Source organism: Biomphalaria glabrata, chromosome 1, assembly GCF_947242115.1.
Source record: "Biomphalaria glabrata chromosome 1, xgBioGlab47.1, whole genome shotgun sequence".
Classification (NCBI taxonomy): Eukaryota; Metazoa; Mollusca; class Gastropoda; family Planorbidae; genus Biomphalaria; species Biomphalaria glabrata.
Genome location: NC_074711.1, coordinates 42,371,702 through 42,396,823, shown reverse-complemented (window position 1 = coordinate 42,396,823; position 25,122 = coordinate 42,371,702). Strand labels below are relative to the sequence as shown.

The 25,122-nt window shown below is 34.8% G+C and overlaps 1 protein-coding gene and 1 long non-coding RNA gene across 7 annotated transcripts in view; one reads left to right on the top strand and one right to left on the bottom strand.

Moving 5' to 3' along the window:
• Nucleotides 1-1,440: 1,440 nt before the first annotated feature.
• Nucleotides 1,441-25,122, top strand: part of LOC106057772 (uncharacterized) — a 39,915-nt gene continuing 16,233 nt past the window's right edge. Inside the window, exons 1-6 of one of the 6 annotated variants that reach the window (XM_013215092.2) lie at nucleotides 1,441-1,516; nucleotides 17,382-17,483; nucleotides 18,806-18,873; nucleotides 20,679-20,776; nucleotides 23,342-23,376; nucleotides 23,679-23,814. In XM_013215092.2, coding sequence (XP_013070546.2) covers nucleotides 18,817-18,873; nucleotides 20,679-20,776; nucleotides 23,342-23,376; nucleotides 23,679-23,814 — 326 coding nt within the window. In that variant the 5' untranslated portion in view covers nucleotides 1,441-1,516; nucleotides 17,382-17,483; nucleotides 18,806-18,816. Of the gene's footprint in view, nucleotides 1,517-2,396; nucleotides 2,718-17,381; nucleotides 17,484-17,504; nucleotides 18,342-18,805; nucleotides 18,874-20,678; nucleotides 20,777-23,341; nucleotides 23,377-23,678; nucleotides 23,815-25,122 lie in introns of those variants that run through there. The other 5 variants (XM_013215090.2, XM_013215089.2, XM_056037361.1 and 2 more) reach the window with 5 other exon arrangements.
• Nucleotides 6,373-11,174, bottom strand: LOC129927633 (uncharacterized). The gene is made up of 6 exons (XR_008779247.1): nucleotides 10,905-11,174; nucleotides 10,296-10,383; nucleotides 10,093-10,170; nucleotides 9,777-9,953; nucleotides 7,272-7,391; nucleotides 6,373-6,584 (listed from the first exon to the last, which is right to left on the bottom strand). It is a non-coding gene; the product is annotated as an uncharacterized LOC129927633 (long non-coding RNA).

Genomic DNA, 25,122 nt, shown 5'->3' with positions numbered 1-25,122 from the left:
GAGAGAGTTATACTAGGTAATTTAAGAGTCGAAAAAGAAAAAAGAGGGGCGAGGAGCAAGTAGTATTCATCCGTCACTAAATAGCATAACCGGACTTAACCATTGTAGAGCCCTATGCGAAACGGATTTCGCGGGGCCAAGTTTGGGTACGGATACGGATAATAAGTGAAATTTAAGAGTTTGTATTAGAAAATAAATTCGTCTTTGCATTTTATTCATCCAACTTTCTTTTGTAAATTCATAAGCTGTCGTGTTCGTTTCAAGTGAATTGAAAAAGAGAAACTCGTCTTTAAATCGCGTATATGCATAACCATTCCTCTGAACTACTAGGTAATCATGACGGCAAAGTTCAGATGCTTGCTATCAAAATGACGTTACAGCTATTTCGGCTTCATAGATTCGGCTTAAACAACTTCTCTACAAATGACACACTGGGGTTTTCAATCATGCTTATTAAACTAATGGGGCAGAGGAAACAGGTCTTACAAGAGTGTCCAAGAGCTGCGGGGAGACATACGTGATTTATCGAAGTGTCATTTGAACTGCATGGGAGCTATGTTGAAGTAGGTCTACGTTCAACGTCTGAGTTTCTTACCACAGCACTACTGCCTTCTTGTACCATTAGTTCATCCAAGGTATCATAGGCTACATGTTGTCCAATGCGTTTTGCATTTCTAAACAAAGTTTACGTATTAGCCTATAATTTAAATTTATGGAGGCGTTGTTCGACCTTTTTCAAAAAGTACACAGTTTAGTACACATATTTTGAAGACCATTGACCACTAGGGTGGTAATCTACATACGAGCGAAATGACTCTGGACCAGAAGAATGTTTTTTTGGACATTCCGATGGTCTAGAGGTTAAGTTCGTTTAAAACCATATGGAATGTCTATTAAAACTCACCCCCCCCCCCTCATGGAAGTAGGTGCATGTAGTTTGCTTTATTCTTAAACTCCTGATCTAGAAGCTACCATCTGTTACCTGAGCGGTATATCTCAGGCTGCCACAGAAACAGAAACTGGTCGCACAGGCGGTGTTGTCGTTTCCAGGGTCACTGGTTCGAGCCTTGGTAGGCGCAGTCCCTTATTTTCGTAGCATTTAATTCACTACTTTAAAAAGGTTTTTCAGCACCTAGCTTCAACTCTATGTTTAGTACACATATTGCAGGTTTAACCATTCTGATTGTTATGAGGCAATCAAATAGTTGCGGACCTAAAATAAGTAAATTAAATGACTATTAATAATGACTCTTGACCTTCTTCAATGGAACACGACTACACGTAACGATACATTAATTATGCATTTATTTGCAAACTTGAAATATTTCTGCTGCGACAATTAAAATGTTTGAAATCAAATCCGATTCAGTTGTATGCAACATCTATCATCGAATAACAATAAATTAATAAAAATCTAGGCCCTAAATATGTTGAGAACTCCTGATCTAGAAGCTACCACCCGTTACCTGAGCGGTATATCACAGGCTGCCACAGAAACAGAAACTGGTCGCACACTGTAAGCTAGATCTATATAGTTGGTTTAATTTTTAGATCTACGTCATAGTCATATGCGTAGAACACAATAACACATCGACACCATCACACTAATAGAATTCATAGATTCTAGATCTAGACACAATATAAAACACACTACACTAAGCCTTCAGTGTCTACAGACACAGACTAGCTCTAGATTGTGTCTAGATTAATCTAGATCTGGAGTTTAGATTGTTAATTTACAATAAATAAATTTTAAAAAATTAACTGTAACAAATCATAAGAATAAGAAGAAATAAGAATCTATAGACCTAACTCAGACTGTATTTTTCATCACTGATCAATATAGATTTAGATCTAAACGCGGAAGCAAGCTGATTATTAGAATATCTAGAATAAGACTGTCACTAACTTCGTGACTACATAGATCTAGATCTAGATCTAGATAGTAAGATTTAACTAGAATCTAGATCTAACTAATCTAGATATCTAATTCCTAAGTCAGGCTAAGTCTGTAGAGTCTATATAGATTCTCCTAGATGATACTAAATCTAGATTTACTAGATCTAGATATATTATAAATATAGATATAGAATTATAGATCTAATTAAATCTAATATAGATGATTGATTAGATCTAGATCTAGATATATAATATATACTCAGGGCATAATATAGATATATTATATATAATATAGTATAGAGACTATATTTTTATATTTATATATAGATCTATAGATCTAGTTATATTACTGTTATAGTGTTATATAGACTTGAGACTCACTTAATATTACTTAGACTTAATATATATACATTATAGTCTAAGTCTAGACTTATTAGACTTGATATAATTATTATAATAATATAGATCTAGAGTTAATAATAATATAATAATAATAGAGACATTAGAGTTGATTAGAGAGTCTATTCCTAGATCAAGAATAATCAAGATATAATAGTTAGATTCTAGATATATCTAGAAATCTAGGTACTAGATCTAGTACAGTAGTAGAATGTAGAATAGATACTATAGATTTGGATGTGTTATATAAGATCAGATAGCTACAGTATAGAGAAGTCTATTATTATAGTCTAGGACTGACTTAACTGACTAGAATGTCACTTGGACTAGAATCAGAATGTCACTAGCCTACTAGACTATCCATCTATCTAGACCTAGATCCTCTAGGTCTAGATCTCATCATCTCTAGACTAGTATTAGTAAGTCATAACTCATTATCATTAACTGTCAATAATAATTAATCTAGATCTAGTATTTAAATCTACAATACTACAATTTAGATCTGGATCTCTAGTCTAAGATCTGTTATAATATTATATAGAATCTATCTAGATTATACTAACTAGAGGTCTAGTAACTAGATACCCTGATAGCAAAGATTTTGGGCCCAGTAAGGGCCCCAACTGGGCAAGCCCATGCTAACCATATGGGCCCCAAGTGGGGGATGAACGTTGGCCCAAACGGGTGCCCTTAGGGCTGAGTCTGGGCTCAGTCAGGGGGCCCAGAAAATCCCAGTGTTAAACCCTTGTGGGGCCAGTAAGGGGAAGGACTTGTGGGCCCCAACAGGGTAAGAGATACTTGGCCCTTTGGGGACAATTAATGAAAGCCCAATTAGGGCCCTTAAGGGTCAAGTCTGGGCTCAGTTAGGGGGCCCAGATGCAACCCTGACAGAACTCTCATGGGCCAGTATGGGGTAAACATTGAGGGGCCAGAAAGGGCTAAACACATGGGCCCCCTTTGGGGGATGAACGTTGGCCCAAACAGGTGCCCTTAGGGCTGAGTCTGGGCTCAGTTAGGGGGCCCAGATGAACCCTTGATGGAACCCTCATGGGGCCAGTATGGGGCAAACATTGAGGGGCCAGAAAGGGCTAACCACATGGGCCCAATTTGGGGGATGAACGTTGGCCCAAACGGGTGCCCTTAGGGCTGAGTCTGGGCTTAGTTAGGGGGCCCAGATGAAGCCCTGATGGAACCCTCATGGGGCCAGTATGGGGTAAACATTGAGGGGCCAGAAAGGGCTAAACACATGGGCCCCATTTGGGGGATGAACGTTGGCCCAAACGGGTGCCCTTAGGGCTGAGTCTGGGCTTAGTTAGGGGGCCCAGATGAAGCCCTGATGGAACCCTCATGGGGCCAGTATGGGGTAAACATTGAGGGGCCAGAAAGGGCTAAACACATGGGCCCAATTTGGGGGATGAACGTTGGCCCAAACGGGTGCCCTTAGGGCTGAGTCTGGCCTCAGTTAGGGGGCCCAGATGAACCCTTGATGGAACCCTCATGGGGCCAGTATGGGGTAAACATTGAGGGGCCAGAAAGGGCTAACCACATGGGCCCAATTTGGGGGATGAACGTTGGCCCAAACGGGTGCCCTTAGGGCTGAGTCTGGGCTCAGTTAGGGGGCCCAGATGAAGCCCTGATGGAACCCTCATGGGGCCAGTATGGGGTAAACATTGAGGGGCCAGAAAGGGCTAAACACATGGGCCCAATTTGGGGGATGAATGTTGGCCCAAATGGGTGCCCTTAGGGCTGAGTCTGGGCTCAGTTAGGGGGCCCAGATGAACCCTTGATGGAACCCTCATGGGGCCAGTATGGGGCAAACATTGAGGGGCCAGAAAGGGCTAACTACATGGGCCCAATTTGGGGGATGAATGTTGGCCCAAACGGGTGCCCTTACTGAGCCCAGATGAACCCTTGATGGATCCCTTATGGGGCCAGTATGGGGCAAACATTGAGGGGCCAGAAAGGGCTAACCACATGGGCCCCATTTGGGGGATGAATGTTGGCCCAAACGGGTGCCCTTAGGGCTGAGTCTGGGTTCAGTTAGGGGCCCAGATGAGGCCAGTAAGAAATGACACTGAGCTCTAGCTGAAATGGCATAAAATGACAAATAATTACATAAACAATTTACTAGTTGAAATAAATAGTTTATTGCATTATAAAATGTTAATGTTAGCAACTATTAAAAATAATTAAAAATACCGGAAAACACTAAAAACCTTTTTTAAAAAGTAAAAGCAATACCTGTAGCAAAGATTTTAACTGTGAAAATTGATCCTATAATATTATAGTATACTATGGAAAATGCATTGAGTCAACAAAAAAGTTGTGAATGATAACATGAAAATCTATAACAAATTTATAAAGAACATAATTCAGGATCATCTACAGAAAGTATAAGTGCTGTATAAAAATTATGTTTAAAGCAAACAGTTTTGACAATCATAAAAACAACAACAATAACAACAAAAAACAACAACTTAGCTTTTGTAATTATGTAAAAAAAATATAAAAAAATAAAAGTAACAAAAAAAGTATTGAGTTGGTGGAATGTAAGCAATATGTACACTGAAATAAGTAAAAGCATATTCATTTAAATATTAATTGTAATAACAAATTGCTTAAAATGGCAAATTAGAAATAAGTTTTTAAAATATGGATGCTTATATTTTTAAAATACAATAAGTACTTATACCATAAAATTTAATGGCTACCAAATTTATGAAATTTTAACATGTACAAAAGCTTGAATAGCCTATACAGAAACATATAAATTATATATAGAATGTAATTCAGAATTATCTAAACAAAGTATGAGCCTGCTGTATGTAAATTGAAAAGCAAACTGTTTTCACAATCATGAAACAATTTTTTTTTTTTCAAATTAACATCAGATTATGTTGTACCGGTAGTTCTAAAGAAAAAATGACCAAAACAAAAATAAGCTACCTGTAACAAGTTTGTGAAATGTTAGCAATATAAACACTGAAATTTTAAAAACATACATTTAGAACATAATTGTACATTAAGTAAATGACTTAATTTGTTTAAAATGAAATAAATGTGAAACATACTTTTAGAAAAATACCAGTGCTTACTTTACAAAAAAAAATAAATACAAAGAATAATTAATAACCATAAATATATAAATTTAAACAAGTAAAATATAATTAGAGAATGGTGCTTTTTAATCAATAGGGTCTACATGCACAAAAACCCAAAGATGAGTCTGTTCGAGGTAAATATTCTCAAGACCTCGCCTAATTTTAGATGATAATATCTCAAAAAAATATAGGTCATGCACGTTACCCAGTACCAAAGAAAAGTGTGTGCTCAACAATGAAAACTATACATTTATATATACCGGTAGCTCATGTTTATAATTTCAACAAAATATTTTTTTCAATTTTGAGCAGAGTAACTAGCTGCACTATCATATTCATAATTTTTTAACAGTGAATATTCTATGTAAGTAAGAGCAAATGTTTCAAGCTACTGTTCAAAAGCCAGTAAACAACAATGATGCTCATATGGTACATCATCTGTAACTGTCAACTTATAACCTTATGTTGTAATAAAAGTAAAGTTCCCCTTTTCAAACTTAGCATCTATAGGGCAGATGATGTTAAGGCCATCAGTTTCTTTGGCTAATGGTTAACAAGCAGGGTGTCATGTGGCTAGCTAAACAACTGTCTTTACTTTCCCCAGCTAAAATCAGGTACCAGTATCCATCAGAGTTAGGGTGTCTTAAAAATCCCAATTTTCACTGAGATTCTAATTCGGGTCTGGAAGCCAAATGCTTAACCACTTAGCCACCATGCCTTCCTTATGTTGCTATAGCTGAACGAAATAATTAATGGTGAACATAAATATTTATAATTAATATATGACAAAACTAATGTGTATTTGAAAAAAGCACAGTACCGGTAATCAACAACCAAGAACCACTACATGTTTTATGTAATGCACCTACATAGTATGTTATTAAACTAACAAGATCCAGCACATGTTTGAAATATTATATTTACTTATTTCTTTGTTGTTAAGTCTAGATAGGTAGTTTTTTTTTCCATTAGTCATTAGTTCTAATATCTGTAGTATGTAAATAAATTTGCTTGTGCATCTTACTTTTTTTAAACATTTATAAACTTTGATTAGGTTTGTTTGTAAAATGTTTTACATGTTTGGGATCATCCTTCTTTTTTTACGATTTCTGTGCCATCACATGTGCCAAGTTCAAGTACTTTCTCTAAGTTATTTGACAGACTTGGGTAACTCACTTGAATAATCTAAGAAGAACATAAAAAAAAAATTTAAAAAAATATATATTCCTATGATTTCAAAATGAAATGTTCATATAAAACATACAAAAAACAAAAACACAATGATTTTCACTTTTTCCAAACCAAAAAATGCTGACATTATCTATTCATGATTTGTGTATGCAGGCTTCATTAACTACTGTATTTTCGCACATGTACATATCCTACACAAGTTAAAAAAAAAAATTTAAAAAAAAAATATTTTTTTTTTAATCTTACAACTCGTATCATATACCAAACGTGACTTGGCGTAAACTAACAGTACATTAATTGTTGTTTATCTGTCCCTCAAGATGCAATTGAGATTCAGTTGTTCCAACAAGTGATAACAGAGAGTTCAAAATTCTGTGAAATATGAGCCTACCATCATATGTATAAGTAGTATGTTTTTCCAATAGAAAGTCACTGACATAGTTATCTGGTGATGGTGGAGAAAACATTTTACAACCACACAGCGAATTATAGGAGGTATAAAGACCTATCAGTTTTCACACAATGTTCATAAAAAATTAAAATACTTATGAGCCTCTTAGGTTAGGTTGACGCAGCATTTGATCAAGAAATGATTTGAAAGAAAAGTAACAATGCAATTGTGGCATAAAAAAAAATTATAAAGATTATGTTAGTTAAAAATATGGAAATAAAAATTCATACCTAATATCCATAATTTGGATTGAAAATTCAATACATTTATTTTCTGTTTGTGCCATGTCCAGTCCAGCCAAGTTATAATCCATACTATTGTTCTCTTAATGCTGTTTTCACTGGATAGATCTGTAATATATAAGATGAGATAAGTATGATTCTGCTGACACATAAATAAATAAATAGCTGAATTATTGTTTCACATTAGGTACTTCAATAAAAATTTCAAAATGATCACAATGCAATGGAACCTATTTAGTTAGATAGAGCTTGAGAAATGCTTTCCAATGATACCAATTTTATATTGCTGAGTTAATTGTGAGGGAAGTTATTAAATTTTTAGTGGCCAAAAATTAGCCTTCTTTAGCCTTTGTAAATAAATAAAAAATCTGTGACCGAAACAACTGACAGTTGAACTTAAATTAACTGTATTATAAAAAGTCTTAAAGATATGGGGTTGAAACTTCACACTCTTTTACATTAACCAGTATTCTGTTAAAATAAATTTAAAAAATAAGACCAAGCAATAAAATCTTTGAAAAAAAGTTAATTAATATATAAAAAAAGCCTTCGACAAAAAATAAAAATATATGTGATTTTATCATCATATGAGCCCAAAAATCACAAATAAAACAAATCAGAGATCTGTATTGTGTTTTATTTTGTTTAATTATAATTCTACTGTATTTAAATAGCTATTTATATGCATCAGATAGATAATTCTTATAAATTATAAATGAAAATAGCACTGCGCAGAAAAATATTTCCTAAAATTTAATGACTATAACTACTATAAGTTTCATAAACTTCATAAAAAAACAGTTGTAACCTTTTTGTAGAGCACTGGCAATTAATCATTTTAAAATGCCTTAATTTAAATGCTTTAAAAATTAGATTGTAAATGAAAAATTTCTTGCTTCGGACAATAAAATAAAAAAGAAACCTTGCGATTTTTTTAGAAGTTATTAAAAGATTTTTTACTTGAATTTTTGTGCAATAATAGCTCATCATTTTAAAAATATAATGTACTTATTTATTAACTATTAATTTACATGTATATTAATAGAAAAAAACAACACACAGAAAAAAAAAAAATTATTAGTTCGCTGAGCTAAAAATTTGAAAAAAAAATTTTAATATTTAATATTATATTTTAAAGTAATTAAACTTTTTACTTTAAAATTTGCAGATTACAAAGTCATTATAATAAAGACACATTCCCTCTCCATAATCTAGCATTCAAACACTATAAAATTTAATCTAAATGAAAGATTCCTATGTGTGATTCTAAAAATAGCTTGTGATAGACAGAAATGGACCATTTCCAGTAAATCACAGTGTTGGTTGTTACTAAAAATAGATTTTAACCATCAACTTTGAAAATTAATATCTAAAGAGTGCGCAAAGCTACAAAGTTCAAACTTAGCACACAGATATATATTAACATGCTAAATTCAATACAATTAGTGAGATTGTTGTAACCATAAACACTTTTATTTTATTTAAAAAAGAAAATGTTACCCTTCTTTGTCTTTGTTAATTTTAATATCAAATATCGGTAACTTTACATCGCAGGACCCTTATGAAGAATGTTACGCAAGTGGCAGCACCGCGCTGTCTATCGCTACGGTAATCAATTAAAGTAAACCATAGTCTATGAAGTAAACCAATCATATTGGGTTTCGTATATGTGCAACATATTCTTTATTTTATTTTCAAATTAAATTAAACTGAATGGGTTTCCTTATAAGTACAGATATTTATCTGAAATCCACGCATTTTCAATAACAGTAGCTAGATGGGTATACCGCTAGATGTTTATGAAGAGTAGTGTGTAGCCTAACATATGCTCGCCCCTCCTCCTTTCACATTCTGGACTTGGAATTTGTACAAAAAAAAATCTAAATCTATATTACATAGATCTACGATTTAACGTACTAAAAGAAGAGAGAGAGAGAGGGCAGTGACCAGGCGCGCTCTGGGCGCGAGCAGGTGAGGTCACGTCAGTACGTCATCATACGTGCGGATAGACAGCTGCCAAATAATTGACCTGAAAAACTAGGGTCCTGCGATGTAAAGTTTTACCCAAATATCTTTAAAGTGCGCCAAGAGAATTTAATGAAATTTGAAATATACACATTTCATAATATGATAAATTATTGTAGCAAACAGCATTGTTGTAACTTTTATAGGAAAAAAGTTATAAAAATGTCAACTTTCACATAAACTTTTGTTAAGAAAAATTTAACAGATTGGCTTCAAAAGCAAATAAAAATGATCTCTGATATCTTATGTTTACAAAAAGTAATCATAATTAGTCCTCAAATCAAATACAATATATGCTAAAACTTTGATGGAAATGACCACCCCTAAAAAAAGGGTAAAATGTGCTGACACACTTTTCAGCCATTTTTTGGGAGAAAAAAAATTGATCTAGGTCAGTTTATCGAAGTACATATTCACATAAATATTTTACATCCTAAATCCTACAATTACAATATAATATGGCCTTACCAAATTTTCATGAGAATCTTCATCCTTCAGTTTCACTTCTATTTCCAACAGTGATACATTATTTGCCATTGGGAATTTTGCTTCATACCCAATCCTGATTGTATTTATCTCTGCTTCTTTTAATTAATGAGTCTGTACTGCACTCAAATCTTTTCTCCAGTATCTCTAGAACATGTTCTGCAGACAGAAAATAAAATAAGTATTAAATAAATTTTACAAGTAAATTTAGACTGCTAATATAAATTATTCAGGAAATCTGGATCATCAGATTTGTATACAACATTTTTGGCTTGAAAATATTGTAAAAAAAAATTACCAGTTTGATCAATAACATCAATGGAGCTCTTGTCTCAACTTGAGTCTTGACTGAAAGTTATTTTCCAACATGGTCCACCTTGAAGAATATGAAAAAATATTAATATAGTAGCCTAAGTATAGTAATAATTTTTTTAAACTTAATCAATTGGTAATTATAATAAAATTGAGTAGTAATAATACTTTATATTTTAAATTAAATACCTGTACTCATTGACTCTTGGACAGATCCAGCAAGAAGTGATCATAGTGATGCCATCATTCTTTCACTCTTGTCTTTGGTTCCGAGAGTCTGAAAATCATTTTTTTTAACATTTCAATTTTTTTAAATCAGTCACACATGAGAAATATTAAATACATAGATCTACATAAGGCATAAGCAATATAAAGATAAATTATAAATTCTGCACAACATATTGAATGACAAGATTATTGACTAGTTTCAGTATAGTATAGTTTAAAATTGTTAGATTTGCTTCTACAAAACAGTATACAAAAATGTATTTATAGGCCTACACTTTGCATTTAAATTGAAAATAGATCTCAAGAACTCACGTATTTTAAAATATTAATTTTAAAATAATTATTTGTGCCTAGTGACGGCCTAGTCTGACTAGACTTAAACTTAAACCAAAAAAGCACATTCACAAACAAAAATGACATTAAAATTAAATGTAGATATGTAGATCTAGATTCTAGTATTCTAGTATTCTAGATCTAGATCTAATCTACTTTAATTTATCCAGACTTAATCTCTATAAATAAGTATAAAATAATAAAGTAGATCTAATTGTCTAATAAAATAAAAAGTACCTTTGCTTGACGCACATATTCCAAAGTTGTTAGAATAGATTCGAGTTAATCACAAATCAACACAATCTTGAAGTAGATCTATGAGTACTATGACTGGAATGGGATGGTCATGGTGTTTGGTTCTGGCGCTATTTTTCTTAATGATGCAATAGGCTGTAGCCTATCATGTAGACCTGTCTCTGGTTGGTCAATTGTAAGTAAGCCACGTGACCGGGTAGCCTACACATTGACCAGCGGCACAGTCTTTCTCCCCCCCCCCCCCCCCCCCCTCAGGACTATAATCTTCTCTAATACTGTATTAGTAGTGTCTCTTGTTGAATATTTAAATTGTTTGTTTTATTAACGCTATTATTTCGATACCATATAGCAGTGTGCAGCATTTGAACAAATGATGTGAGGATGTGTTGGTTCATCTCGTGACCTCATCTACTTGACTACCGTACTTACACAAATTGCATTATAGACATTATAATTAACGAAGATGGTTCTTACAAAGTTAGATTGCACGATTTAAAATATGACTCTAATTAATTTTATATATATTTTAAATCATAAATATTCTAGAATGGGGTATACAGTAGATATTAGATAAAACACTGACACGTACATAGTCTACAACTATGGCTACAACACATTTGCATGCCTCTTGATTTTTTTTATGCTCTTTATCTTCGTAGAATCAGTCATCGATAATATTTACGAACTGTGCCTATAATGTAGTTTATTAGATCTGTCATGTAGCATGTATTTTGAGATAACTTTTTTTTAAATGTATGAAACTGAATAGCAAATCCTGTCGTTCATATCATGATCTTGCCAGTTATATCTTATACTTTAAAATAAAAATTCCTTGAATTATATTTAAATCATAAGATAGTTTTAGTTACGTGTTTCATTATATTTGAATGTTATTGACCTAAACATTTGTGTAACTCATAAAAGAAAGAGATCACAAGGTCTATTACGTCAACAAAAAGATCGAGTAAAGAGGTGGTACGAAAAAGATTTACAGTGAGAGTCAGTGAGCCTTGACCTACTGACCATCAGTGTGAACACGTGTACTTTCTTGCTTGATAGCACGCGTTCTATGCAACGAGCAAGGAAAACGTCAAACACGTGTTAACCTAAGCTGATCTTTATTTGTAGGAATTTTACACGCACTCGATCTTTATAAATTGATATCTATATTTAAATATAACTGAGACAAACATTTAAATCAATATAAAAGCATTCTTATTAGTCATGTTTCAAAACGACTAAATAAATTCAAACAAGATTGGTAAAACCCCTATTGTTAATATTCTTTGCTTGTGTAAAGTTTGTTTACATTAAAAATATCTACCGGTACTGGAAACTAGCATTATAGGCTACATTAAAACTTTTAAAATCGGCTTATTACCAGAAGATGCAATAAGAATTGCAAATAATTTATTTATTTGAAATCTAATTGAACAGTGCAACTATACACAATTACAGTAAATCAGATCTGTAGTATGAATGGTTAAAATATATTTAATACATGTTACAGATAAAACGTAAAAAAAAAAAAAAACCAATGCTGTGCTTGTTTAACTGAATCTGTTGATTTTGTATGTTAACCTAAATATATATATATATATATATTTATTTATTTATTTATTTCCTGAGGTAGACGTGAAAATACATAACCCTAAATATCAATGACTGTTCAGTAAATACCGGTACCGGTACCTTCCGCAATGATAGAAACCTACAAGAACGACAGATTCAGTTTTATTACTTCGAGAGGCGTCATTTTGTCTAGCGTTTCATTAGGTGTTAACTCGAGAAATCCAGCAGAGTGGGTAAAAAAAAAAAAAAGAAAGGGGAGTTAAGTTAGAGGAAGGCTATAAAAGAGATCACCATGATGTTAATTAAACATCTGGGTCAGATAGACGTAGAGGGAGTGCGAATATGGTCACAGGGGTGTTACATTACATGAGCAAAGTCAAAATGATGCCTAAGTGAAGGTCCATTTACAGCAAGTGTTGTAAAGTCACAAGTTGCTTTTTTTTTTACTCGAAAAAATCAAAACACTCGACATCATATTAATCGCACATTTGTATCTAGCCATCTCATGAAAAATCTTGGAGCTAGGCAATGACCCTTTTTTTTTTAAAGTGTCACGTACTATATTAGATCTAGAAATTTTAAATTGGCATATAATATGCATAGTTCATACACATGCGCGCTAACAAACATGCACACACACAAATATCCCATATATATGTCGTTATAGTAGAAACGTTTTGATCAAACTACTGTGAGAAGAATAAATAAAATATATAATATAAATCACTTTTTGACTTAATGACATTGAATGTTATACCTAAAAATGACCTACAATCCAATTTATTTAATAAAGTATAATGTAAGATAAAATTATCACAGTTTAGAAATCAGCATTCTATAACTTGAAATTAAATGCAAAGAACGAAAAAAAAAAAAGAAGAAAAACATATAGGAACCTATACACATTTTTATGAAAATAAAATAATTAAAAAACAGCAATATTGTTTGTATTAATAATCTAAGTGAGTCTATCCGAGCCAACATATCAAAGTCATGGTTTTCTTTTTTTTCTTTTACCTCCCCTCGAGTTATGTTACGTAATAACTTTCTATGTTTCGTCTGAGATAACAGCTAGACCGGGAGAGCATTCCTTGTCAGTAGGGAGAAAAGAGAGAAAGAGAAACTAGAGGCAAACTGAGCCCAGACTCAGCCCTAAGGGCACCCGTTTGGGCCAACGTTCATCCCCCTAATGGGGCCCATGTGTTTAGCCCTATCAGGCCCCTCAATGTTTTCCTCGTACTGGCCCCCATGAGGTTTACATCAGGGCTTCAACTGGGCCCCCTAACTGAGCCCAGACCCAGCCCTAAGGGCCCCCGTTTGGGCCAACGTTCATCCCCCAAATGGGGCCCACTTGTTTAGCCCTTTCAGGCCCCTCAATGTTTTCCCCGTACTGGCCCCATCAGGGCATCATCTGGGCCCCCTAACTGAGCCCAAACTCAGCCCTAAGGGCCCCCGTTTGGGCCAATGTTCATCCCCCAAATGGGGCCCATGTGTTTAGCCCTTTCTGGCCCCTCAATGTTTCCCAGTACTGGCCCCATGAGGTTTCCATCAGGGCTTCAACTGGGCCCCCTAACTAAGCCCAGACTCAGCCCTAAGGGCCCCCGTTTGGGCCAACGTTCATCCCCCAAATGGGGCCCATGTGTTTAGCCCTAGCAGGCCCCTCAATGTTTTCCCCGTACTAGCCCCATCAGGGCTTCATCTGGGCCCCCTAACTGAGCCCAGACTCAGCCCTAAGGGCCCCCGTTTGGGCCAACGTTCATCCCCCAAATGGGGCCCATGAGTTTAGCCCTTTCAGGCCCCTTAATGTTTTTCCGTACTGGCCCCATGAGGTTTCCATCACGGCGTCATCTTGGCCTTCTGATTTCGACCCCTAAGGGCCCCATTTGGGCTTTCATTAATTCTCCCCAAAGAGCCAAGTATCTATAGCCTTATTGGGGCCCACAAGTCCTTTTCCTTACTGGTCCCACACGGATTTCACAAGGGGATTTTCTGGGGCCACTGACTGAGCCCAGACTCAACCTTAAGGGCCGAGTTCTTCCCCCAATTGAGGCCCATGTGGTTAGTATGGGCAGGCCCAATGGGGTCCTTACCGGGCCCGAAAATTTTGCTATCAGGGATACAGTTATTGTATGCAGCGTTTACATCAGTTTTTATATTGTTCGTAAAAAAATTTCTGATAAATTTAAAATATCAAAAAATATAGTTTTCATTAAATATGTAAATAAAATTATTAAATCAAAAGAATCGTCCTTATATATTGTATAACAATAAAACACTTGTTTTTATTTCATATCTATATACATATATATTAAAACGAAATATTTTAATGTAAAAAAAAAACAAAAACAAAAAAAAACAAAAACAACAAACAAAAAAAAACAAAAACGAAGCAATAAAAAGTTTATATAAAAAAATAACAAAACATTCAATGAGTTTATTGTGTTTATAATGAAATGGGAGACTATCCGAACCAATTGTATTGAGCTCTTTTTTTTTTGTCTCCCCTTGAATTTCATTACGCAACGAGTTTCCTGGCCGACGGTCTCGTCCGAGATAAGAGCGAGGCGGGGAGGGCACTCCTTGCCAGTAGGACGAGAAGGGGGAAGGTGGTGGGACCTTAACTGTATTACGCAAAATTCAGACCGCCAGCCGACGCCCAGCAGTGAAACAATGGGGCGAATCTCTCCATCCCCTGCTACTTACGGGCCCCATTCATCTAAGGGGGGTTTTGAATGGGCGCATGACGGGGTAGGAAAGGAAAAAACTGCCCCGCACGACTATCCGGTTCCCCGTGCGGGCCCCTAACTCAGCCCGTGCCTGAACAGGTAGCTTTGCTGGCTGGGTAGATGTGTAGATCTACTAATACTTAATAATACTATCTAATTTCTACATCTATTCTGATTCTAGGCATAGATAGAGTTGATAGAGCTAGCTCTAGCTATGACTATTGATGTTAAAATTAAAATTAATTATTTAATGACAGTGTAATGAGTGTTCATTTCCATGATTTTGTCAGTGACACAGTGAAGTTAACTATTCTAACACTACTACTATATCTAGACTCATATCTAGATCTTATAGCCCTGATTTCTCAGTATTAGTCTATATAGATTATTAGGCTATTAATATGTAAAACACCACCCATGCCAGTTGATTTTTATCAGAAAATGTTGTATCTGGTATAGAATTAAAGGGAAATGCATGCTCTTAAAATTTTTTATACAACACAAAGTCAATTTTATAAAAATTAAACATCAATTTATTTTAATGAGGTCAAAATCAACGATGGTATTGTCGATTAGTAGAGAAAGAGTTAAAGTGATCAAATGTGTTTAGTATTGTATTTTTTCAATATTATGGATTAAATTTAAAATGTTTAATAAAGGTTAAATCTTTCAGTATATAATTTTTTAAATGAATTTTTGAAATATTTTCATTTTCTGTGCTCAGTTTAAAATTAATGAAAAAATATTTTTTTTGAATAATTTATTTGATATATTATACTTTTGTAGCCCATTCATTTTCCTTTAAAATAAAATCAAAATATGTTAGAATATTTAACAAAATAAAAAAGTAATGTTATTTTTAGTATTTCTACCCCCCTTGAAAATTTCATCCCTGAAAACTCCATTTTTTGGATCAAAATAATTCAATCGGAAAGAGTTTCAGTTTTCCTTTGGGCAAGTTGGTGTCTGTAACCCTACTTTTAATGTTATTAGAATCATAGCCTTAATAGGATTTAAGTTTTTGTTAGAACTGTAACTATTATTTGAAGCTTTTAATTTATAGTTGGAATTGTAGCATTTCAAACATTTGTATTTTTATTTAGAGCCATGACCATATTTCAAGTTGAAATGATGTAATAGTTAGAAAAAATAACCACATGAAGCATTAAAGTTATAGTTAGAATTGTAACCATTTGAACAACTTATAGTTAGCATTGTAACCATTTGAACAACTTATAGTTAGCATTGTAACCATTTGAACAATTACTTTTTAGCTATAACTATTTGAAGCATACAAGTTTTAGACAAGATTTAGTTGAAAACAACTTTTTAAAGCCCTTAATAATATTGTTATAAACCTGGTGGTGGCACAGATGGGGGTAGTGGTGTGAGTGTAGTCAGCCGACGCAAATCGCACCAGGCCAGCGCTAGACGAGCGGTCAACCGTGACGAGTTACGACGATCGGCCGAGACGAGTTAACAACATGAATGTTCGAGTAGGATCGGCGTCGTGAACAGAGCTCAGGAGCGTCCCAGAATGGTCGAGCAACGTTCTGTCCGGTTCTAGAAGGCCAGTAGGGACCCTATTTAAAGAGCGGAGGTGTCGCAGTCAAGACGGTTCAGAAAGCGGGTTCACGACAGGAGTTCAGAACACGGTCGACTACAGCACAGTTCAACGGTGTGGTTCTGTACGGAACATTTCGACGGTTCAGTGCGGAGTACTGTCAAGTACAGTTGAGATGAACGGCGTCTTGATCTTGGTCTGTGATCGAGTCCGACACAACGAGCCCAAGTGTGTGAAGTCAGTCATGAACTGTTGAACCCAGTGCAAGCCCGGAACGAGACGGAGAGGCCAGTGCAAGACTTGATACGGCGGAACGGTGTTATCGGAGAGATATTTGTTATCGCAGAGCTATTTGTACTGTTCTACGTGCTGCCAATTGTACAGTATTGGCTGTTATTTATGGACATTAAACCTTTACGTTATTTTGGAGCCCTGACTTGTCAAGTTCTTTAAGTTGGTGGTGTATGGTGCAGTTTGCAGAGAGCCTGGATAGTGAGATTCATAACAATATATTTCACTTTTATCATTGCTTGGATGAATTGGAAGGTTTACAATACATAAACTATATTTAAAATATTTTAATATTTATATTACCAGCAGGTAACCTTATATGGGATGATGAATTAATTTCAAGTGCAAGAATTTACATTAAAATTTTGTTATTTATATTTGGTTTAAACATGAAAGCAGTCAATACAGGTTAGTCATGGTTTTGGTTGAAATAATTTAATTGAAAATAATAAGATACATTTAAGACACTGAATTTCAACACTGGCACAATGTTGAGAAAATACAAATATTAGTCTATGAGTGTTTCTCAAGTCCTGGGCTTAAAAAGAGTCACAGTGTGTTAAAAATTAAAGTTGAAGTTTTTTATTGAAACTGTATTCATTTCTTTAGATAATATACTTAAAGAAATTTATCAATAAAAGTGAATTGTAATATATGTACATTTTCTTTTATGCTTAAATAAATTATGAAAAAAAAAACACCACCACCACAGCTCAACATTAGCTTTGTTTTCTTTGCATTGATATATTGTTTTCAGATGTTTTCACTTTTCTTAAAAAGGTATTTATAATAATTTTTTTCGTCACAACAGACATAAAAAAAATGTACTATATACTTATTGTTATAAGTTAAGTAAAAAGAAATCTGGTTGAAATAAAAGCTTATACCTCAAATTATACACTACTATATTTTCGCGCATGTAACCCACATACATGTATAACCCAAACGTCCATATACCCCGCACAAATTACAAATTAAGTAGAAACAATATCATACAACCCGCAGCTCCATGTTCAAAGAGTGACTTGCCCTAAACTACTAGTACGCAAAGTTGTTGCTCATCAGATGTCTGTCTCTCGAGATGCAATCGTACTCCAGTTGTTGTTCCACAATTGATACATAGAGTGCAACACACTTGTGAAATGCGAGTTGTTTCGACAAAAGTCATTGACCTATTTAACTGTTGACGGTGGAGAAATATTTGCTGCAGTAGCTAAGCTGGGCCTTACAATTGGCAGAGGATTGGCCTGATTCTGTGCTGCATCGGTACTATTTGTTTTCATGAGGTTTATAATGAGATGTTCATAAAGCTTTCCTATGTACATTTCACAACCACACAGCGAACTATAGAAGCTATAAAGACCCGTCAGTATGTCCATAGTTTCCGTCATGCTATATTTATGAGTAAAATAAATTTTTTAAACTCTGCACCTTTGCCATTCGTGTGTAAAAACGTTTATAACCAGCGGGTTATATGCATAAAAATATGTTAATTCACCATGAAAAGTTTTTATACTAGTTTTTATATATAATAAATCTTTTAAGTCTAAAAAAAGAAAGTCACTAACCTTCAACATTCCTTGAAAATATTTCATAATGTTGATGTTCACTGTGTTAAGTATTAATCAATTTAAAAATAATACAAAAAATGAAAGGAATGCTTATAAAACTTTTTAACAATTAAATTTCTATAACACTAAAATCTGAATTGCCTATAATTTGTTTTTCAGCTAAATGAATCATGTTGCTTCCCATCTGTCTATCTGCAAATCTTATAGCGCAAGCTGTGTCAGGTTTGGTGAGTAATAGTAATCATCTCTTGCCCCATCTCCGTTATGTGGATGTAATCAAATGGTACCTCAAAGCAGTGAATATACTGACTATTGGGGAGAATAAGAATATCCCTAGACCTCACTATGTGAAGAGAGATTGTGACTGTTAAAGCTTTCTACTATATCTTTATTTCAACAGCTCTTTAGAAACTACCTTTATATTATATCCAAGTTTAGGTGTCCCTGGGTTCAGCTGTAATTACATCAAACACGTAACAACTTGATCAAAACAGAGAAACTTTATTATACTTCATGGCACATATTACACGCTGGTATCTCCTTCTCTAAAAAACTAACACACTTCCGGTCATTTGTGCATACATTACAGTTGACACATATCTGTAAAAGTAGATTATACACACATACAGACATTCATCCATGACAGTGACCAAGAAAGCTATAAAAGCAGCAAAAAAACATGGGCCTCAGCTCTGGAAGAAAAGCATGCCAAATGAAAAATGTTTAGCTTCTCTACTTCTCTAGCAAAAGCCACCTTAACTTGCAATCTATGTGAATGAGAGTGTTTCTCCAAAATAGGGTTCCACAGTCATATGAAAAAGTGTTCTACGAGATGAACTATAGTAGTTACAACTGAAAAAGGCTTACAACAATACCTAAGCTAAAACACTACTTCATCAAGTTTGTTAAGTTGATCAACTGTTATTGTTATTGTAATGATAAACCATGGCATGTTACTTTAAAATAAGCACAAATAGTGGAAGCTATGTTATGGACACAACTTCAATAAACTTATTAAAGTTGTTTTAAAAAAATAGTAATGCAGTAATTAGGTTGCCTTAAAGTGCTACTATATATGTTGCTTTCGGGTGGTTGTACAGGATCTTTTGGTCTGGGGGTTTAATTGCTGATGAGTATATTAGAAATAGAAACCACAGTCCAGACTGTTACCAACAGGGTGATCTTCTCTAGGTTGAGGTATTTGGTTCTTACACTGTAATAACTCTCATTAAGATAGAAACAATTTGTACTTGTAATTAAGATTTGTATTTCAACTCAACATATGTATAAAATGTACAAGTATATCAGTTAGATATCAATATCAATAAGTAAAAAGTAAGTTCCCCTTTCAGACCATGCAGTCTATAGGGTAGATGATGTTAATGTCATCTGTTTCTTTGGCCAATGGTTACTGAGCAGGGTGTCATGTGGCCAGCACAATGACCAACAGCCTATATTTTCCCCAAGGTACTCAAGGTACTTTTCCAGGTACTCATTAGAGTTGGGTAGACTCAGGGGTGCCCTAAAAATCCAGAAATTCAAAATTCCAGTCTTCACCGAGATTTGAACCTAGGACCCCAGGTTCGGAAGCCCCCAATCAATAAATAGGAAACAGAAAAAAGATGCACACCACATTCTGGACCCCCCCCCCCCCCATTCACTTTTCTAATACAGACTATACATCTCTCTTTCAATCTCTGTAGATAAAAAAAAAAAAAAAAAACAACTTTTATTTCACCCTACTCTCCACAAGGAGCTGTTTACTAGATGATCTCACACCCCTTGTGCTACCAATGATCTTACTATGGTCTCAATACATGCAGTACAGTAATACTAACATAATTTAACCTTCTCTTTAATTCACCAACATAATTTAAACTGAATACATTTTCGCTAAAACTTACTTTATTAAAAATATTAGTTTCAATATTAAGATTGAGTTGTTATATTTGTTTATATCAAAATTTATAACCAAATCGAAGCCTTAAATTATGAATTGCTGTATTTAAGAAGTTATAACATCTCTTTATAGGAAATATCCAGTGAAAGAAAAAAGAGCCAGTCAAATGATCATGAAAACCCTTCACCAAAAAGTAATCTAACTGCCTCAGCTCAACCAAAAGCACCTGAGTAAATCATTTTTAACATTTTTTTAAATTGAAAATTTATTCTTTGATGCATGTCTTTGTTTGTGTCTAAGCATTATGTTGTTTTTTTTCACAAAAAAGAAAAATTTAAATCATGTGAGGATCAGTGACATTAATAATTAGAGCTTATATTTAATTAGTGTAAAACTTTGCAAATTGTTATATGATTAATTTGAAATAGAAATTTAGGCAAGCAACACTGGGAAAGGAAATAAGAGTGGATGAAGATTGTAACTTGCAATATGAGAATGTATGGTGTTTCAGTTAACACACATACTAGTTCTTCCTTGACACATAGTTCACTGGTCATCCAAATATGGAACGGAACTCTGTTATCAGTCTTTCACAATAATGTCTTAAGGTCAATTTAGAATGGTGTGCTAATGCACACTATTGCTTTGTAAATATTGGTGAGCAGAGTATAATAAATACTTGCCTTGAAATATGGGGTTTTCACTCTAAATGTCAATGAAAATTATCTGCTCTTTCTTTAAACTTTGATTTTAAGATCCAGTTCAGCAAGAGAAAAAAAAAAAGAAGAGAAAATGATATAAAGAAATGTGGTGGCAACATTATAGCACCTCAAGAAAAACAAGTAAATGAAAAGAGGAAGATTGGCAGAGAGTTTGAACTAAACAGATAAATCCAATAGATAAATAGGCAGACACCTGAGGGAGGCTGCGGATAAATAAAGACAAGTTAGGACATGTCTCTTATGCATCTTATCGATGCCCTCGACTGAGGTGCATCCGTCAGATTGGTGAAATTGCTTTAGAGCACAATGAGGAGATGATGACAAATGGGATTTGGAAAATAGATGGCTGATAGTAGCAATATAAAAATGTACATAAAAGGGAAAGTACTAATATAAAAATGTACATAAAAGGGGAAATAATAATCTCAAATAAACAACACAGGTGGATAGAGAAAGAAAAGGGGGGGGGGGTTGAATTGGGCGGTGGTCAGCGACCCTGACGGTATGTTTACATATGACCGTCGATCGAGAACAATGGAGCGCGCTTGAATGGAGAGGGTGTCCATTCAAGAGGCGCAACTCTCGTTAAAGTAAAATGAGTAAAGGGGAGATAATTCAATACAGGGGAGATAACTCATATCTCCTTTCTAAGCGCAGTATTAGTGCGATAGTAAAATTATCAAGGCTGTCAACCGAGATAAAGGAAATAAAATAAGGTGTACAAATATATACATGGTTGCATCAATGATCAATTGAGCAACGTAGCATTAATAGATTAATGCAATACATAAAATATACATTAGCCATGTTCATGTTTTCTACTTACGACAGTGAGAAATACACAATGCACTAATTAAATATAAATGAAATAATAAACTACACATGATAAAATCCAATGGAAATATACACAGAGTAATTAAGATGGAACTTGTGATTAAGTTCGGCTTACCACCAGGTATTCCTCTAGGAGAAAGAATGTATGAAGTAGTCCAGACTCGATAGCTCAACGACAATGAATGAGAGGGTCTGATTTGATTTGGATCTACTTTATATAGGCCTGGTAAAGGCGGGCGGAAACAGGAAATGTCCTAGGCTAAGATTTATCTTACACGTGGGTGGATTAGACTCGAGGTGGGAGTCGCACCTTGGAATATCACGTGGTGTGTTGACCAGGGTAATCTCTTAGATCAAAGAGAGACGTGGGAGAAGGGGGGGGGGAGTGACTTGCATTCCACACAGGGTGGTGTCCACTGCGGCTGTCAGACATCCTGCCGATGAGATCAAAGAGAACGTGTCTATTTTTGCCCCGGTCAAGGGCAGATAAATGAAAGGACTGGCCTAGTTTTCTCCAATGTGGTCAACTAAGTCTAGCCTGGAGCGGAAAAGGTGGTGCGGGTGAAGAAATTTAGGAGTAGGATGGGGAAATAATTAAAATAAAATAAATAAATAATGAAAAATAATAATTAATGCTGTGATAAATTTGAGTGACTCTGACAGCGAGTTTTTGACTTGTCACATATGGAAACAGCTTGACGTCAAATGCTCCGAACGGCGCGGGAGGATCTAAGTCAGTAAGAATAGCACATTAGGTTTTTGAAATATTACTTTTTAATAGCAGGAAAATGTACTGTAGATACATCAGAATATGCCTTTTGTTGGGTTTCAATATCAGAAATAGTACTTGGCGGCGGGGCTTAGCCCAGCGCTGGGGGAGCTCCTAACGCTCCCCCAGACCCCCTTGCTAGAAATGGCGGGGAATCTACAATTTTTCCACTAACTCCAGGAAGAACCTATTCTAGGGCACAATAAACGTCTTCCGAAAGAATGAAGGGTAGAATGTAATAAAGTTTATGTACACACACACACATAAATAATTTTTTTTTTCCGCCGGGGGGGGGGGGGGGGGGGGGGGGAGAGAAAAAAATCCCCCCCTGAAAAAAAATCCTGGCTATGCCCATGGTCTAGACTATACAGATTGCAGTTTTATACATTTTTTAAATGTTGATATCTAGATCTACATTATTATTATTCAAAAACTAAGAAAAAATTAATTTGCAAATGTTTTGTTTTTAGGAATAATGAGTTTGACAAAGCATCATCAGAGTCAGGTATTTTTGTATTTACTTTTTTCATATTTATTTGTGTGTGTCTGTTTTTTTATTTGAAAGAAATATATTTTCTTTACAAAAAACAGACATAAAATTAATTACTAATAACATTTGCAGTTGGCAAAATGTATTACTCAAATGTATGATAATATATTATAAAATTAAGATATAGTACCTACAAGTAAATACTTTTTCTTCCTTTTTTTTCTTTTTTTTTTAACTATTATCCCTCGTTATATCAATATTGCATTAAATTACAGTTATTTAATTATTACATGAAATAAATATTTTTTGTATTCTAGGAGGTATATCTACTTGGGTTTTTATCACTATTGGTGTGTCTGTTCTTGTTGTGGCTGTTATGATCTTTGTAGCTGCCATGATCTACCGTCGAAAAAAAAGGGGAACCAGAACTGGATCTTCCATTGCATCTATACAGTAAGACATTGTACTTGTGTTTTTTTTAGTGGCCTCTGAGATAAATAATCAAAGGAAAGAACTTGTTTCAGAAACCAGGAATGAGATATTAGCCAATCCCTCTACCTTAAGGTCTCCAATCAACTAGATATCATTTAATCCCATTCTTTTTAGTGGGCTCCTTTAGCCCTTGCCTGGTTACCCATGCCATAGATGTCACCATCTTTTTGTCTACATGTACAAATGTACAGCTATGTACTGTTCATGCTGGCTCTATTCAGAACAAATGTACAGCTATGTACTGATCATGCTGGCCCTATTCAGAACAAATGTACAGCTATGTACTGTTCATGCTGGCCCTATTCAGAACAAATGTACAGCTATGTACTGTTCATCCTGGCCCTATTCCAAACAAATGTACAGCTATGTACTGTTCATGCTGGCCCTATTCAGAACAAATGTACAGCTATGTACTGTTCATGCTGGCCCTATTCAGAACAAATGTACAGCTATGTACTGTTCATCCTGGCCCTATTCAAAACAAATGTACATCTATGTACTGTTCATGCTGGCTCTATTCAGAACAAATGTACAGCTATGTACTGATCATGCTGGCCCTATTCAGAACAAATGTACAGCTATGTACTGTTCATGCTGGCCCTATTCAGAACAAATGTACAGCTATGTACTGTTCATCCTGGCCCTATTCCAAACAAATGTACAGCTATGTACTGTTCATGCTGGCCCTATTCAGAACAAATGTACAGCTATGTACTGTTCATGCTGGCCCTATTCAGAACAAATGTACAGCTATGTACTGTTCATCCTGGCCCTATTCAAAACAAATGTACATCTATGTACTGTTCATGCTGGCCCTATTCAGAACAAATGTACAGCTATGTACTGTTCATGCTGGCCCTATTCAGAACAAATGTACAGCTATGTACTGTTCATCCTGGCCCTATTCAAAACAAATGTACATCTATGTACTGTTCATGCTGGCCCTATTCAGAACAAATGTACAGTATGTACTTTTCCTGCTGGCCCTATTCAAAACCAATGTACAGCTATGTTCGTTCCTGCTGGTCCTATTCAAAACAATAGTACAGCTATGAATGTTCCTGCTGGCCCTATTCAAAACAATTGTACAGCTATGAATGTTCCTGCTGGCCCTATTCAGAACAAATGTACAGCTATGAATGTTCATGCTGGCCCTATTCAAAACCAATGTACAGCTATGAATGTTCCTGCTGGCCCTATTCAAAACAAATGTTCAGCTATGTACTGTTCATGCTGGCCCTATTCAAAACAAATGTACAACTATGTAAT